This window comes from Schistocerca americana, chromosome 1 (assembly GCF_021461395.2).
Source record: "Schistocerca americana isolate TAMUIC-IGC-003095 chromosome 1, iqSchAmer2.1, whole genome shotgun sequence".
Lineage (NCBI taxonomy): Eukaryota > Metazoa > Arthropoda > Insecta > Orthoptera > Acrididae > Schistocerca > Schistocerca americana.
In genome coordinates, this window is record NC_060119.1 from 399,770,937 (window position 1) to 399,787,405 (window position 16,469).

At 46.2% G+C, this 16,469-nt stretch overlaps 1 protein-coding gene across 1 annotated transcript in view; it reads right to left on the minus strand.

The window, feature by feature from the left end:
• Positions 1-245: 245 nt before the first annotated feature.
• LOC124553609 (homeobox protein prospero-like) overlaps positions 246-16,469 on the minus strand; it is a 59,560-nt gene continuing 43,336 nt past the window's right edge. The window contains exons 9-10 of the mRNA XM_047127502.1: positions 7,967-8,111; positions 246-4,575 (exon numbers count right to left, since the gene is read on the minus strand). Of these exons, the coding sequence (XP_046983458.1) occupies positions 4,396-4,575; positions 7,967-8,111 (325 nt within the window). The 3' untranslated portion in view covers positions 246-4,395. The remainder of the gene's footprint in view (positions 4,576-7,966; positions 8,112-16,469) is intronic.

Below are 16,469 nucleotides of genomic sequence, written 5' to 3' on the forward strand. Positions count from 1 at the left end.
CACATGGAGGTGGTATGATCCATCCCTTTATAGGACTTCCTCTGTCGGTGTGGCTGAATTCTCGCCTACCTGAAAGAAATCTCACAACTGCTACGTTATATCTCGTTTCTGAAGCTCATTACTGTTTGAGAGAGATTGATCAAGTTAACTTTATCTCCTGGTTGCAGATATAGTCCAACAATGGACAAAAGAACTGACTACTGTGATTTGGAATTGAGGAACTGGTATGTTAAATAATAAGACAATTTAAGTAATTATTATCATTATAATCATGTATTCCTACATTCTAGAGTAATGCTATACCATGGATATACGGTTTCTTACATGCATCACATATGAAACCTCTGTAAATACAATATTAAATAAGAACCAATAAATTAAATATGCGGTACTTGCGTAAAATACCAGTAAAACGGAATTATCTTGATTTCTCAGCATAACAATCTTAATAACTTGAGTTTTGCGTTTTGGGTCCTTCGAAATGATACAGAAAAGAGGGCGTTGCTCTGGAGACCAAGTACAGTGTTTTGGTGGGGCGAGAATGGTCTATTTAGGGCCCTGTTTTTTTCTTTTTTTTCTAAAAAAATTAACATTTTGAAGGCACTTTAGATCGGACGAGTTGGCCCTGTGTGTATGTTGAGTGAGTTTTTTTTGCCTTGATCAGAAATATTTTAGACGAGAGTTTCGTTTTAGTTGCCTTCAGACTATTGCGAGCACTGTATTGTGAATATGGTTCCGTTTCAAAAATGCTATTTCAGAATTGAGAACACTGTAGGGGGTCCCCAGCTAGCAGCGTCCTCTATTGAGTGGCCGCGGGGCGGAGTTCCCCGGGCAGGGCTGCCAACAACACAAACCGGTAGCGGCATTAAACAGTACCGCCGTTTCATCAACTGAGTAATGCCACCATTCTGTCTGTACAATGTCTTCGCTTCAAATACAACTGTAAAAAGTAGAACGCAACCTCAAAGTCACCAGTTAGAGTCGCATAGCGACTCGTTCATATATTTCTATATATATATATATTCATATTAAACAAAAAGACAACAAACTTGAAGGAAGTATCCCATAACGCTCAAAAGTTACCAACAGTTTTACATATACTACATCTCACACTCAAAAGAATGACTATTTTGCGAAATGGACTAGAAGATTGTGAAACAGCCTGTTTATGAATAACGAACGAACGTACGAACGAGTGGCGGAAGCAACCCTCGGGGCAGTTGCCAGTGATACGTAGTAGAGCGCTGCTAAACAAACATGGATGTACTGAATGGCAAGACCCAGACATGTGAGAACTGTTTTTCGTCTACAGCAAATCATCACACTAGGTACTTCTGTAAGAAAATAGAATGTAAGGCAGATTTTGGTAAAAATTACACACAATTTTATTTCGCTTACTCTTTTATCATAAAGATAAGGCGCGAAGGTGCTTTTTAAATAAGCTTGTACTTTCTGTGACAAGGTTCGAACGGGAATCCTAACATTGCCGAGACCTCTTTTTCTTTCATTGCAAAACGATAAAGGTATTTTTAAACACAGGACTAAAACTTGCCAAATCTGTTTTTCTAAGTATCGCTATCAAAGGCTGGGGACCAAGGTCTTTTGAATTAAAAAAAATATTGCACCGTTGATAAAAAGAACGCCGACACACAAAAATGGGGAGGGTGTTTGTAGGTCCAAATGGTCCGTGTGCATTTGAAAAATTGTTGCGTTCGGGAAATAAAGTCTGTTCATATGGTCTGCACTGCAACAGTAACAGAATCGGCTGTCTATAATATGTGTTATTTGTAGTGTTGTACCTGTAAAGTAACCGCGAAATTAGTCCGGTATAGTTGGGTGCGCCACCTCCGCTGTATTTCAGACGAACCCAACGAGAGAAAACATTCCTCACCGCTACCACCACCTTGTTAAGGGTTAGCTCCCTGTCAAATGCTACAACAACCATCGGAAGCGGTAAAAACTACAGGGGGTAACAATCACCATAGGAGTCAACAATGTCAGTTTTTCTATGGGAAAAAAGAGTACAAACAAAACTATTACGTAAAAAATCCCAGTACATGCACTGGCAACATTTTTCTTTTGCAAGAAGCGCTTTTGTTTTTTTTAAAATACAATAAGAGGCGCGCAACAGCTCGCGGCGGCCCGGGGAGGGGGTTAGGACACTGCGTAGGAGCGGCGATACTGCGATCAACGACTCGGCTCTGCGTGTGTGTGTGTGTGTGTGTGTCTGCGTGTGTGTGTGAATGTGTGTACGATGCGGGGACGGCGTCGAGTACCGCCACTGTCAAAGCTGTGTGTGTGTGTTTGTTTCTGTGTTTGTGTGAGTGATCACCTGTCGTTTGGATACTGTATGTGCTTCTGGCTTGTTGATAGTTTGTTTACGATCATTTTTTGGTGATGACTAGGTACCAGAACTGCTGAGACGCCATATTTACGGTAAACAGTTGGCGGTCTCATCAGTCCGGAACTTAAAGGACACTTTGGTTTCTTTTTGCTTCATCTCCCTCGTCACCATCTTAGGTTACACCCATCTCCACATCTCCCTACCACATAATTTATCTCTTTCTCTCTATATATAATTTTTTTTATTTATACATATACTATATCTTCTATCTTTCCCTGAATCCTCTCCCTCGCTCTCCCTCCCTCACTCTCTCTCTCTCTCTCTCTCTCTCTCTCTCTCTTTCTCTCCTAATTTTTTTCCCCCTAAACACTGGCAGCGTAGTGTGGTGAAATTTGTAACCTGACAGAATGGATCGGTCGGCCTGAAGCAGTGTCGTTCTATGGGGCCCCCTTGCCCCTGTTCAGCGACCAAGTACCTTTTTTTTATTTTTAACGAAGACAATCATTTATAAAGGAAAGCATTACCATACGAGAGCTGTTGGAACTCAAGTACACAACTAGGAAACGAAGATTGCACTGAAGGTAACTGTAAATTGTGGTTCCTGAAGTTACTATTGATACAATCGGCAGTAGAATTGTATGCATATTATTTTAAAATAGAGAAATTAATCGGCCAGTTGCTACCATTATCCAGCCTGACGTTCACATTTCTTGAAATGTTCTTACAATTTCTCGAGGAGAGTCCATTTTTAAATTTTTTTCTAATAAATCCCTTCCGCGACAGTTCGGAATTCTTTTATCCACATTTTTACCACCTTCCCCCAACAATCACATTTCTTTTAGTTACTCGATGGTCCCTTTCCCTACGAAAAAAGGAAAAAAGTTTTCTTTTTGCACTGCACAGCACCGCACAGTCTTTCTTCTCCGCCGTCGCAGAGATGGTGTCCACAAATACTCCTTGCCCTCTGTTGCATGTCCTCACTGAAACACGTTCTCAACTCGAGGAAAATTTACATAAATCTCTATCCACAATTCCAGTTTTTTTTAACTTCTTACTTAAAAGCAGTTATAAAAATTTTCAATGCAAAATTCAATCGCGTATATATCACAAAATCAGTTACACCGTCGTTTTTAACATGAGAAGGCAAAAAGATCTGGAATACGTTATTTCCTCTTTCCACTGCACCACATGATATAAACATTGCATTAACCTAAGACAAACAACTTGATTTTTGACTAGGAAGTTTAACCACGGGCAGCCCACGTGCCAGAGTGACAGATTGCCCTTTTGCGGAAGCAGCGGGCGTGAGATCAGGTGACGTCACTACGGCTAACAGTTTGTGCTTAACGTGCTGCGCTTGTGGGCAATCCCTCCCGCAATGGGGTTCACAAACAATTGTAATAATAATAATTACAACTTATATAACAATAGCAACTTTGACGCAACTTCCCGAGTCCGTGAGAGAGGAAGGTAAAAACAACTTTTTTTTTTGGCGTCTCGCACAGAGTGTTCAACGACTCGTTTCAAAACACATCACTCAACGACTAGCACAAATTAACAAACTCATTTTTTTAATTATCTATAAAGGATCTTTTGTTATCTTTGGTCGTATCGGTACCACACGTGACTTCTTGGCGTGTCCGCCCCGTGACAAAGTGTTCGTGTTCTTCCCTCGTACGTTTCTGTCTGTGTTTTTTCTTTTCTTGGTTTTACATACACGAAAAGGGAAGACAGTACCACAATAATTGCTTTACACAGTGGCAACACGCGGCGGCGGACGTACGCCTCGGTGGTCTTCCTTATGTACACGAGCAGGGCGCGGTCCTCGGATGCGGCAGCACCGTCGGGGCAAGTGGAGAGCGTCTTGGAGACTCCTGCGCCGCCAGCCGGCTGGTCCTGCAGCCGACGCGGAGCGACGCTGAGGACTGCAGCCGAGTCTGCCCGCGCGGAGGCTTGGCGGGGAGACACGTGGCGGCCGCAGGAGTGGAGCGGGACGGCGCCCGTCCAGGGCACCGGCTGGGGCTGTCCTCGGTGTTAGCGGGCGGACGCGCTTACTCCAGCTGCTCCAGGAAGTTGGGCGACTTGAAGTACTCGGGCACGGGGTCGTCCAGCCTCGAGATTATCTTGTAAATCGACTTCTTCCACGACTGCTCCGTGTCCTTGCCGCCCTGGATGGCCTTGAAGAATTCCCTCAGCGTCTGCTCCACTACGAACCGGAAGTTCGAGGGGACCTGCGAAAGAAAGAAAGAGGCGCTCTGTTAGGCGGTGCAGCCGTCTGGAAGTGAAAGTAACTACAGCGAAGCGAAAAAAATGTTTGAGGCACGATCATCCAAAATCAGTAAGCTACCCGTGGTTGCAGCACTGGAGAAGGCCGTTAATCTGTGGATTGGACTGTTTTGGGGGAGGAGACCAGACAGCGAGGTCATCAGTCTCATCGGATTAGGGAAGAACGAGGAAGGAATCTGACCGTGCCCTTTCAAAGGAACCATCCCAGCATTTGCCTGGAGCGCTTTAGCAAAATCACGGAAAACCTACATCAGGACGGCCGGACGCGGGATTGAACCGTCGTCCTCCCGAATGCGAGTCCGGTGTGCGTTAATCTGTTACCAGTGGGGTAAAATTCTCTTGATTTCTACCGAATTTGCTTTGTCCCCCTTCCTCAAATCACGTGTATTTAGCAATTCTATCTGACGCACACATTGCGAAAAACGTCAAAATGTATTTCAGGGAACAAAGAGAAAATTGCAAATACTGCACTTTCTCGAGCCAACGTCGTTAGCAAGCAAGTTACTTGAAACTTCCTGGCAGATTAAAACTGTGTGCCGGACCAAGTCTCGAACTCGGGACCTTTGCCTTTCGCGGGCAAGTGCTTTACCAGCTGAGCTACCCAAGCACGACTCACGCCCCGTCCTCACAGCTTTACTTCTGCCAGTATCTCGTCTCCTACCTTCCAAACTTTACAGAATCTCTCCTGCGAACTAGCACTACTGAATTATCCTTTCTTTCAGGAGTGCTAGTTCTGCATGGTTCGCAGGAGAGCTTCTGCAAAGTTTGGAAGGTAGGAGACGAGGTACTGGCAGAAGTAAAGCTGTGAGGATGGGGCGTGAGTCGTGCTTGGATAGCTCAGCTGGTAGAGCACTTGCCCGCGAAAGGCAAAGGTCCCGAGTTCGAGTCTCGGTACGGCACACAGTTTTAATCTGCCAGGAAGTTTCATATCAGCGCACACTCCGCTGCAGAGTGAAAATCTCATTCTAGCAAGGTACTTGTTAACAACTGAAAATAATGACAGTTGTTTCGAGTCGTAATTCCATTTAAACCATCGTGAATCCCTCGTTAAGTGTTGACGTGTTACGATATTGAAATGCCAGTTACAGCCTTAGCACGCCTTTACCACAGTGAATAGAACTACCAATTCCAGAACCTAAAAAGTAGTTTTAATTCTAGCAAAGATTAATATTAAAGTCAGTTAGTGATGCTCGAGACATAATAGACAGCGACGAGGACAGGGACTCGACAGTGGACATTCAGCCACTCTGCTGAGTCTCCTTTACTGTAGACAGTGGACCACGAGAGGATGTTGATACGACTGCCTTACGTTCAGCTGCTTGAGCTTTCTAGAATTCCGTAACTGCTGTACTTCGTAGAAGTCATGCATCCAAACATGAACTAAAACAGTTAACTGGCATTTCAAGGCACAGTCATAAGAGTAGGTACTACCTGCTAGAAATAACATCAATCGACATCAACAGCTTTAAAAAAAAAAGATGATTCCCCATTTAAACCCCAAGCAAAAATTTTCGATTTAAATTCTGTAATACATTATTTAAAAATATAGTCTAATATACCTCTTTGGGTGACTCCGCCTCACAACCTTTCACTTTAAGCCGCATCTGTCCGCAATGAACATTCCAAGCGTCTCTTCCCCTATTCCTGTCTAATGATTTAAAATTGGACAACGCTTTACACCGCACTCCGTCAGCTTTTAATCCTCCGTTGCACATAAAACAATTCACGATTTGTTACAGTTAGGTATCAACTTTGATCCTAAAGGAAGCGAGATGCAACACTGTCTTTTCCTGAAGAGTTGGGAGAATACTTCATATAAATGGATATACCAAGAGTACCTGACAAAGCAACGAACAAATGTGAGAGAAGCCGGGAAATTCCGACGTCAGAAATACCCTCCAACGTTGGTGCTGCTCCGACGACTCACCGCTGCGTGAGTGAAAGGAAAGTGAGAGTGATGTTAGTGAAAATGTCATTTTGGAAACGTATGTAATAAGTTTTCGAGTATGGACTTCTGCCATTCAAAGACTGAATAATTATGGGGGGAAGGCAGTGTACCAGTAGACTAAATATCGGTGAACAACGACCGTGAAGCGTCAACCATATAATGCAGAATGCCATAGATTACGCTGTTGTTAGTACGTTGGACTCATCTTTAGTGTTTCATTTCCCTTATATCTTCCAGAATTTCTCGATAAATACATATTTACATCTTTATTTCTGAGCTCTAAAGTCCTAGCGGATCCAGAGTCCGTTCTTTCGCATTAAGTAGATTAATAACAAGTATTGTTGGTTGCAGACGAAAATATTTGTATGCTAATTTGTGGAGGGAATGTGATTACATTTTGGATGATCTGCCTAGAGCAACCCAGAATCTACTTTCTTATGTAATGAGGAGAAAAAGGCGAACTTCTAATTTTAAAAAAAAATTAATTAATTAAGAAAATAATAAAATCTACAGATTTTTAAGTACCACGAGCACAGGTAAATTACAGTGTAATATATTCCACATAACGGTTTTCGCCTGAAGATGTTGATTATTGACAGTGACTGCGGAATTTTATTCTGTATAATTCTGAATTGCACTGAAATTATTTGATCTTTAATGTTACATTTTATTAAATTAAAAGTCATGCTATATAACATGCTAGTCATCATTTGAAGTGAATCCATTTCATAGAAGCAGAAAAGATAGATCTATTCAGACTTTGCAAGGCTGTTGTGCCACTGACAGTTCTACAGTTGAAGAGAATGAAGTAAGCTCAAAATTTAATGTCTTCACAGACATTTCATCGTGTTTGGCCTTAGTCGAAGTCTCGGACGTGTGATACGCTGTGGAACGTACAGCGTTCGCACGAACTATGAAGAAGTTATAATAAAATGTTCATCTACATCTTACTGTTCGAACAATCATTATCTCATATTACTGTAGCAGTGAAGGGTATTCGAATGGAAAATCAGCTAGTCATGGGCTTGTTGATGACTAGTATCAAGCTGGTAACTACAGTAATACTGGGGAAATACTGTACAGAATCTGAAGTGGACTACCTTAGTCCAAATACACTGTTTAATGAATCTAACACTCATTTGCAACAGATCAGACATGACTTCTTGAACTTCATTTGGACGGACTATTCATCAGCCTGATTTCAGTGGCAGACATTGAATAGAGGAGTAACTAATTTTCATGCAGGATTCTTGCGAACTGGTCGTTTGTCTTTTCTTTGGCTACGTACAAAAAAAGGCGTAGAACAGAAAGGCAGGTGAGATCGTGCAAGCACTCAAGCAGATGTTAGGAAAGTTAACTGAAGAATGCCGCACCTGTGGTCCCCATACCTCTATGTGGTTGTTCCTGTTGTAGTGCAGGTTGAGGACTCGGTAGATCTCCGAGTCTGCACCCACATGGAGATCGTCTGCGTTCTTGATGCCTTCGCTGACCGCCTGTCTCGCATACTTCTCCATCTGGATGTAATAGAACTCCCTGCAACACAGATAAACCGACGATACATTACACGACTGTCTATAGAGCTTACACTGCACGGAATAATTAGTCAACTTACAATATTAAACGGGCAAATAAATGCAGTTGATATCAGAAATTAATATGGATTTCTAAAAATCTGTTGTCTTCTGACGGACATTACACGATTTTATCAAGAGTTTGACCATTATATTTGTTGCACAGATAGAAGTGGAAAAATATTCAGAGAATAGTAAGAAAGACTTTTTTTTTAAATTAGAGATATGATCAATGTCCAAGCACACGAAGTCAGATGGTTTATGTTATGTTAGCGGTAACTCAAATGTGTTACGCAGTGCAGGATGGGGCAAATGAAAGCGGCCCGGACCGCTTGTGGCAGCATTAACGGAGGAAGAAACGACCTACAATTACTTCCAACGGGATGGAGCATACAGCCGACCCAACCTTGGAGCACATTTACACAATCTTTACGCCCGACAGAGTTCTTAACAGAGGTCAGTTTGGTCGCGGCCGCAGCTGGCGTCCCAGGTCACTTGATCTGTCAGTGTGCGATTACTTTTTGTCAAGTCTAAGATGTATGGCAACAATCTTTATAGTCTTCATGAACTGCAGCAGAACATTTTGGACGAGAATGCAGCTATTCCAGCAGTCCAGCTTCGATCCGCCTTCACCATCTTGCTGACCAGGGCCCAGAAGTGGCAAGAGAAGAACGGAGGTCACTTTCAACAATGCTACAGCCAGGTTATTACTGTATTTCCTTTCCTCTGCTGTGTTTATTTGCACCCTGGAACTCTGTTCTCTGGGTCACTTTTATTTTCTCCACCCTCTATTACTCAAGCGAAAGAAACGAATGTTACAAAATTGGGTGCAAGTAATTCAGGTACAAATGTATCACTTTAAAGAAATTCTGGTTAGTCTATGTGATTCTTATCGGCCAGTAGCAACTGCATCCAGAGCTATTTGTCACGAAATCTCGAAAGTACTTCGAGTTTCACCGCCGTTCCCCTTGCAACTGAAAATGCCACACAGCTGTGAATTCTAAGCGCTTCCAGTAGCGTTGCTTCTTCATTTTTTTTTTTTTTTAGTTGTACCAGACAATGTCGTACACCACTTAAATGTCAATATTAGAAGGTATTCGCAGGTAAATGAACGTCACCCTCCTGACAGCATATGTTATTTAGCGTATGTAAATATCATACAAGCTCTACTCTCTACGTTAAGAACATTGTACATTGTGATGCTGATGCTGCAGCTGCTGCTGTTGCTAATGATGATGATGCTGACGATAATTAGGCAGATCCATCACTGCAAGTTTAGTATTCTCCACTGTGCCTCTTTTCCACCATCATTTTCGTAGCTGCGTAGGATGCATTATGTTGATGTACTTGTTTACTGATATCTTCTTCTTCTTCTTCTTCTTCTTCCGAGCGTCTTCCCAGTCACCATTTCTTCTACTACATATTTTATTACACAGTCTGTTCTCATCGAGTGTCTTCGTCAAATTCTATTTCCAGTATTCGTATTCCCTTCCACCCTTTGTAACAGAACACGATTCCTTCATTTATCTGTCCGTTTCAAACTTTCCATTCTTCTCCACATCTACATCCCAATAGCCGCTAAGCATTTCTACTGTCTCAGCCGCAATGTCCACGTTTTAGCACCATACTAGACAATATTCCGTAAACTATACATCGCTAAACTTTTCTTTAATTTTTTGGTTAATAGGAGGGAAAAAAATATTCCTTCTTCCGTAAAATATTACTTTTGCAACAGCTACCGTTGTTTTTATTTCTTGATTCATGCCATGTTACTGATTATTTTGCATTCAACGTACCCGAAGTTATCAACTTGTTCTAACACATCACAAATTTTCACTTTTATCTTCCTCGACTCAGAACCCCTTACCCTCGTATTCTTTACATTTAAAACTCCATCTGAACAGGCCTCGGAAGTTACAACGCTAACGACCGACCGCTGTCTCATCCTGAGCTGATAGACGTCACTGGAATCGGATATGGAGGGGCATTTGGTGAACATATCGCCCTCCCTGCAGTTACCAGCTTTCGTCATCGGAGCCGAACTTCTCAAGCAAGTCGCTCCTCAATTGCCCTCACAAGGGCTGAGTGCAACCCGCTTACCAACAGTGCTCTGTAGACCCGGACAATCACCCATCCCAGTGCTAGCAAAGTCCGACAGCGCTTAACTTTAGTGATGTGACGGGACCCGCTGTAACCACCGCGTTATCATTCAATGTTCCTCACAGCTGGTGTCCATTTTGTGGGTACCTACGTGGACTACACAGAGAGTAAGATCCGATCGAGCGCGAAATGGAAACCACAATGAAAATCCGATGAATCTTTGCACAGATGTGTCGGACAGTATCTGCAGTTCGTCCGCCGATTGCGTCACGTTGCCCTTTTTAGTCCCGAGCGCACAGTGAGCACGTAAAGATGCCTAGGAAATAGTGTCTCCTGCCAAGTGGGCCTGGTGAGATATGTCGCATGATGGCATGCAGCCCACACAACATAACAGTCATGCGTTTCCTCCTTCATCACAATTCTCAGCCGCACGCAGGTGTGGCACAGAAGGTGATGCTGCAGAGTTTTTGATGGTAAGTATTTCATCATCCACAATACAGCCTGTAATATGCTCCCCCTGAGTTTCATCTCTTCTCACATGAACCGCTGGCTATGAAGGCACCATTTTGGCACAGACAACGAGCTGTAGACCAGCGTAGAGAATTGGCGGAAGACACAGGCTGCTACCTGACATGAACAGGGCAGTCGAGAGTTGGAACAACTGTAAGACAAATGTCCAAGTCGGGGCGGTGACTATCTAGAGAAATAACTGGAAGGTGTAGCTAATTGTTGCAACAAATATAACATTTTTTTAAATTTTCATAGTGGTCTCCATTTTTGCGACCGATCGGACCTTACTTTCTGAATTGCGCTCGTGTTATAAAGACGTAGCATTAGTGTCTTTGGCGAAAAACACAGCCTTTCTGAACAGTTTTTTATATTATTCCGTAGGAAATAGAGCTTCGTTTCCTTGATGGGTCCCCTATTCATGTAATGAATATGAGTTGGCTTGCGCAGCTCAGATCCAGGGTACGTTTTGTTCATGACCCTAGCTTTCCGAGTAAAATAAATAAGTGAGTACGTAAAAATTCTAGGAACTGATGGTAGTTTACCCAGTGTTTATTAAGCTACTTCCTGGTAATACAGACCAGCTTCGAGAAATTTCCGCGCCAGACTGTTGTGTGATTTTCTTTTTTCTTTCCTAGTTCCTTTGCAACCGAGGATATGGCAGAATGAACAAAAGAAACGCCCCTCCCCTTCGCTAGCGTAGCACGGGAAATAGAGCGAGGGGGAGACATTATGTTCCTCAAGAGAATGGCTTCTCCGCGATTGTAAGTAGCACTTTACACGGTGCCAAGTTACCGTGTGAGTTTACCGGTCGTCTAAGCGACGAATGGGACGTGACTCCGGAAGGCGGGCAGAGCGAGAGAGAGAGAGAGAGGGAAAGAGAAAGCGCGGAGAAATGATGTAGGGAGAGCGAGGCGGAATGCGGGCGTAGGTGGGTGGATGGCATCGAAAAAGAGGCGCTAGGCAGATCAATAGAAGACAACGGCTCCGGCGTGAATGGGGAGCAGGAAGCAATACGGGCTGCGCGGGCTCAGCTGCACGTGTTAAACACGGAGTGGGACACGCCGCGTCGCGGGAAAGAGGAGGCGTTTTAAGGCCTCGCCGGGGCTAGTTAGGAAATGAGTCTCGCGCGCCGCGAGCGGGGCGCAACGGAACGGCGCATTTTCACGTTTTGCGCGCGCCTCCACCCTCGCGCACAATTGTCCATTGAGCTGCCCAAGTACAAGATGTCAACAATGCGGCCGTTGTCTGTATCACATGTCGCGCCGCGCCGCGCCGCTCAGCGCAGCGCCTCGCAGCATTAGCACGGGCGGGCGAAGAATCGGCGCCGTGTGGGCGGAACACTGTGCTGCGGGGGTGGAGGCGCGAGTGCGGAGGCGGAGGTGGCGGCGGCGGCTGCCTGCGCGACGCGGCGCGACACAAATATTGGCCTTCAGCGCAATTAGAAGGCAGTCGCGCGGCGCAGGCACTGTCCTCGCCGGCGCGCACCTCAATAGCAGTCGGGGCCATTACTCCTTCCTCAACTCGCAGGAGCCGTGTAATTTGTAAGATTGGTCCCGGGCAGGCCGTGCTGCTCCTTCTCTGCCTGGCAGCAGAGACAAGGTCCACATCAGTGTGTGTGTGTGTGTGTGTGTGTGTGTGTGTGTGAGTGCGAGGCCCTCCCGCCGTCCCGGACAGAGGATAGCCACCGAGTACCTCTAGCAGACCGACCGTCGCCGACGTCGGGGGACCGCAAGCCTGCATCACGCATTGCGCGAAAAAGAAAAGTGGCCCACGAGTCTTCGTGGGGGGGCGCCAAGCATTGTAGCACTCCCTTGTCTCTCCCGAGCCCCTGCTCTGCGTCGTAGAAGGGTTCTCGGTTTATTATGCGTCTCAGCTCTCACACAAATTAATTAGGCTCCTGCACTGAGTTGTATCCGAAAACTAGCGAGCAGTCGGTGTGCGATAGCCTTCAGCTTACGTATAATTTCTTTGTGTTACTTCTGCGCTTTACATGAATGTATTCTCAGTTGCGAATATGGACAAACATCAGCCTAATGACGACAATGAAAATCAGTTCCGGACCGCGAATCAAACACGAATTTCCCGCTTTAGGCGAGCGGACGCCTTACCCGCATTGGCTATCCGTCCACGACTCACCGATAGACCCAAACTTCATGCGTCGTAACGTAACTGACAGCTGCTACCTGGTATCGGCGGAAGGTAGGAGACGAGGTACTGGCAGAAGTAAAGCTGTGAGGACGGGGGGTGAGTCGTGTTTGGGTAGCTCAGTTGGTAGAGCAAAGGGAAGAGTACCTTACGTCTGCCGGCCGGGGTGGTCGAGCGGTTCTACGCACTGCAGTCTGGAACCGCGCGACCGCTACGGTCGCAGGCTCGAATCCTGCCTCGGGCATGGCTGTGTGTGATGTCCTTAGGTTAGTTAGGTTTAAGTAGTTCTAAGTTCTAGGGGATTGATGATCTCAGAAGTTAAGTCCCATAGTGCTCAGAGCCATTTGAACCATTTTTTTATCTTACGTCTGGTTGTGTGAGCAGATGACAGAACGGCCTGATACTGGAATTTGGTGGAAGAGGATGTGGAGAGAGGGTAGATTTATGGTTGGTGAGATGTGTAGCACTGTAGAATACTGGAAATTTGAGAGGGACGGTGAAGAGGTTGGCGTAGAACGTGCGTATGGGTTGGATGTAGATGAAGATAGAGGGAGAATTTAATGTGTTGGCAAGGGATTTGTGTGGAGGGGGGTAAGCATAAAAGCAGATGTGGAAGGTCATACATAGAAAACGGTCAATAATCTGGAGATGTTAGTAGACTCATTGGGTACAGAATTCAGGGTAATCCCAGAAAGGATGACACAATTACAGTGTTGTGCGTGTTACGTCAACAGATCAGGTTATTCGACCAATGAATGATATTGGCAGTAAAGGTATATAGAAATCGTCACTCGGGCATTGTCAGGGAGGCACATAAAAGAGTTTCGAAACAGCCATTGGGGAGTTCAAGAGATCGACTGGAAGAGAGCAACACAGAGAAGTACTCGAGGCAGGATGGGGAAGTTTGTTGAACCAACTCTCTACGATCACGGGACAGGTGCGATTGGTGCTACATCACTCTCGAGAGTCAGCCGCTCGCTGTCATCCCAGTGTCGGCGGCTGCGCTATTCAGTGTTCACCGGGGACGAAACACGGCGGCTGACGCTCGAACAGGACCCACTGAGGACTGTGAGCCGGCGCTCACGCACCTGTGCGCCGCGTCGGCGGCGCCCGCAGAAAAAGCGCGCTGGCGCCACCTCCGCGCCGTAATTAGCCCGGCAGCGGCCGCGGCCCGCGGACTCCTTGCGAGGAGCAGCTAGCAGCAGCAGCAGCTAATGCCTGTATTGGCTATCCGGGCGTGGCGGGACACTCGGCTGCACTCGTTTCCCAGCGACCGCCGGCTGCGCCCGCGTTCCTCTCTCTCTCTCTCTGTCTCTCTCTCTCTCTCTCTCTCTCGCTCTCCTCCCGCGAAACCTCGCCCTTGGAGCGAGCGGCAGGCGCGCGCGCGCACGAGCTCGCTCCACGGCATTCCAAAGTGAAAAGGCTATAGAACTGATACAACCGCAATTCGCCGCAGATGATAGCACACCGACAAAACGGCTGGTGCTTCATTATCAACTGGCATCGCACGCCCCCTCACCCTCTTGTGTCGCGATAATGGCAGCGCACGAGCAAGGCGGCTCTGGAGAGAGCCAATTAGCACGGAGCTGGGAGCTGGAAGCTGCTGCTGCTGCTGCTGCTGCTCGCCTCGGCTCCGCTTTTTATTCGGGCCGACGACGACGGCGGCGGCGCCGGCGTCGCGGCGTCGCACCGCTCGTCTCGTCTCGTCCCGTCCCATCTCGTCTCGGGAGCGGCTTTCAGACGGTGTCCCGCCAGCGCTATCCGCGCGCACGGGGCCGGAATTAAATGCGTAAGGCACTTTCAAAAATTAGCGCCACCTCTCCCGGGCCGCCTTGGTGCTCCGTGCCCTTTGTGGGCGCTGTCGTCACCCGCTAGCTCGCGACCGGGGGCCGCGCAGACACGGGGACGCTGCCCTCCGAGTCGATGGCAGTGCCCGTGTTCGCTGACGGCGCGGCTAAGCGCCTCCTTCTCACCTACTGACACCTGCAGCAAGTGCGCCCTTCTTTGCATAAGCGGCAGCTGCGGGATGTTGGACCCAGCATCCCGTCACCCCAAATGGCGGTATGTTTAGCGTTACGCTGACTCTGAGGCCATCAGACTTGAAGCACTCAGTACTACAAATACAGGGCGCTCCGAAATCCCCGTTATAAACTTACAGGACTTGTAGAGAGGCAAGAGCACATAATACACTGAAGAGCCAAAGAAACTGGTACACCTGCCTAATATCGTGCAGGGCCCCCGTGAGCACGCAGAAGTGTCGCAACACGACTTGATATGGACTCGACTAATCTCTGAAGAATAGTTGGAGGGGACTGACACCATGAATTCTGCAGGGCTGTCCATAAATCCGCAAGAGTAAGAGGGGGTGGAGATCTCTTCCTAACAGCACGTAGCAAGGCGTTCCAGATATGCTCAATAATGCACATGTCCGGGAAGTTTAGTGTCTAGCGGAAGTGTTTAAACTCAGAAGCGTGTCCCTGGAGCCACTCTGTAACAATTCTGGGTGTCGCATTGTCCTGTTGGAATTGCTCAAGTCCGTCGGAATGCACAGTGGACATGAATGGATCCATGTACATGTCACCTGGCAGAGTCGTGTCTAGACGTATCAGGAGTCCCATATCACTCCAACTGCACAAGCCCCACACCATTACAGAGCCTCCGGCAGCTTGAACAATCCCCTGCTGACATGCAGGGTCTATGGATGAATGAGGTTGTCTCGATACCCCTACGCGTCCATCCGCTCGATACAATTTGAAACGAGACTCGTCCGATCAAGCAACAACTTTCCATCCATCAACAGTCTAATGTCGATGTTGACGGGCCCGGGCGAGGCGTAAAGTTTTATGTCGTGCAGTATCAAGACTACACAAGTGGGCCTTCAGGTCCGAAAGCCCATATCGATGATGTTTCGTTGAATGGTTCGCACGCTGACACTTGTTGATGGTCAAGCATCGAAATCTGCACCTGAAACCGGGTCCTCCACAAGGCAATCAGACACGCTCACTACTCAGCTACGGTCGCGAACTGTAGGCAATGAATAATGCGATAAAGCTAACCACACATTTTTGCACGATGGTGCTCCACACCTGTAATACGTTTAATGAAAGGCATTAATACACACTATCGTCCGATTTATAAACTATGCTGAACTGTGCTGCTAGTTTCAGTTATGTGGACCATCTTCTGACGCTGTACCGAAATTCGTTTTTGCACCTTGCTTACTAATGTATGAAACCTAGTTGCCTTAATACTGACTTGTGAAATATAATACAAATGTCAGAGGTTGCCTGCATAAGTCAAAATTAAAGCAACTACGTTAGCTACTTAGTTGTATCGTAAATCATATTAACGGTAACGTTATATGTGGAAGTGTGAAACATCAGAAAGCTACATGCTAAAATTATTATTTTTTGTCCAGCGCGAAAGGATGGTCCATCTACACTGACACCAGTAACGCATTTCAGTAACGTTTATACTGCAACTGATGGTGTATATCAATATTTATTTCATTCGCCGTGTACCCAGTACTGTGGATAATGCATGACGTTTTCACTAAAGCTGAATG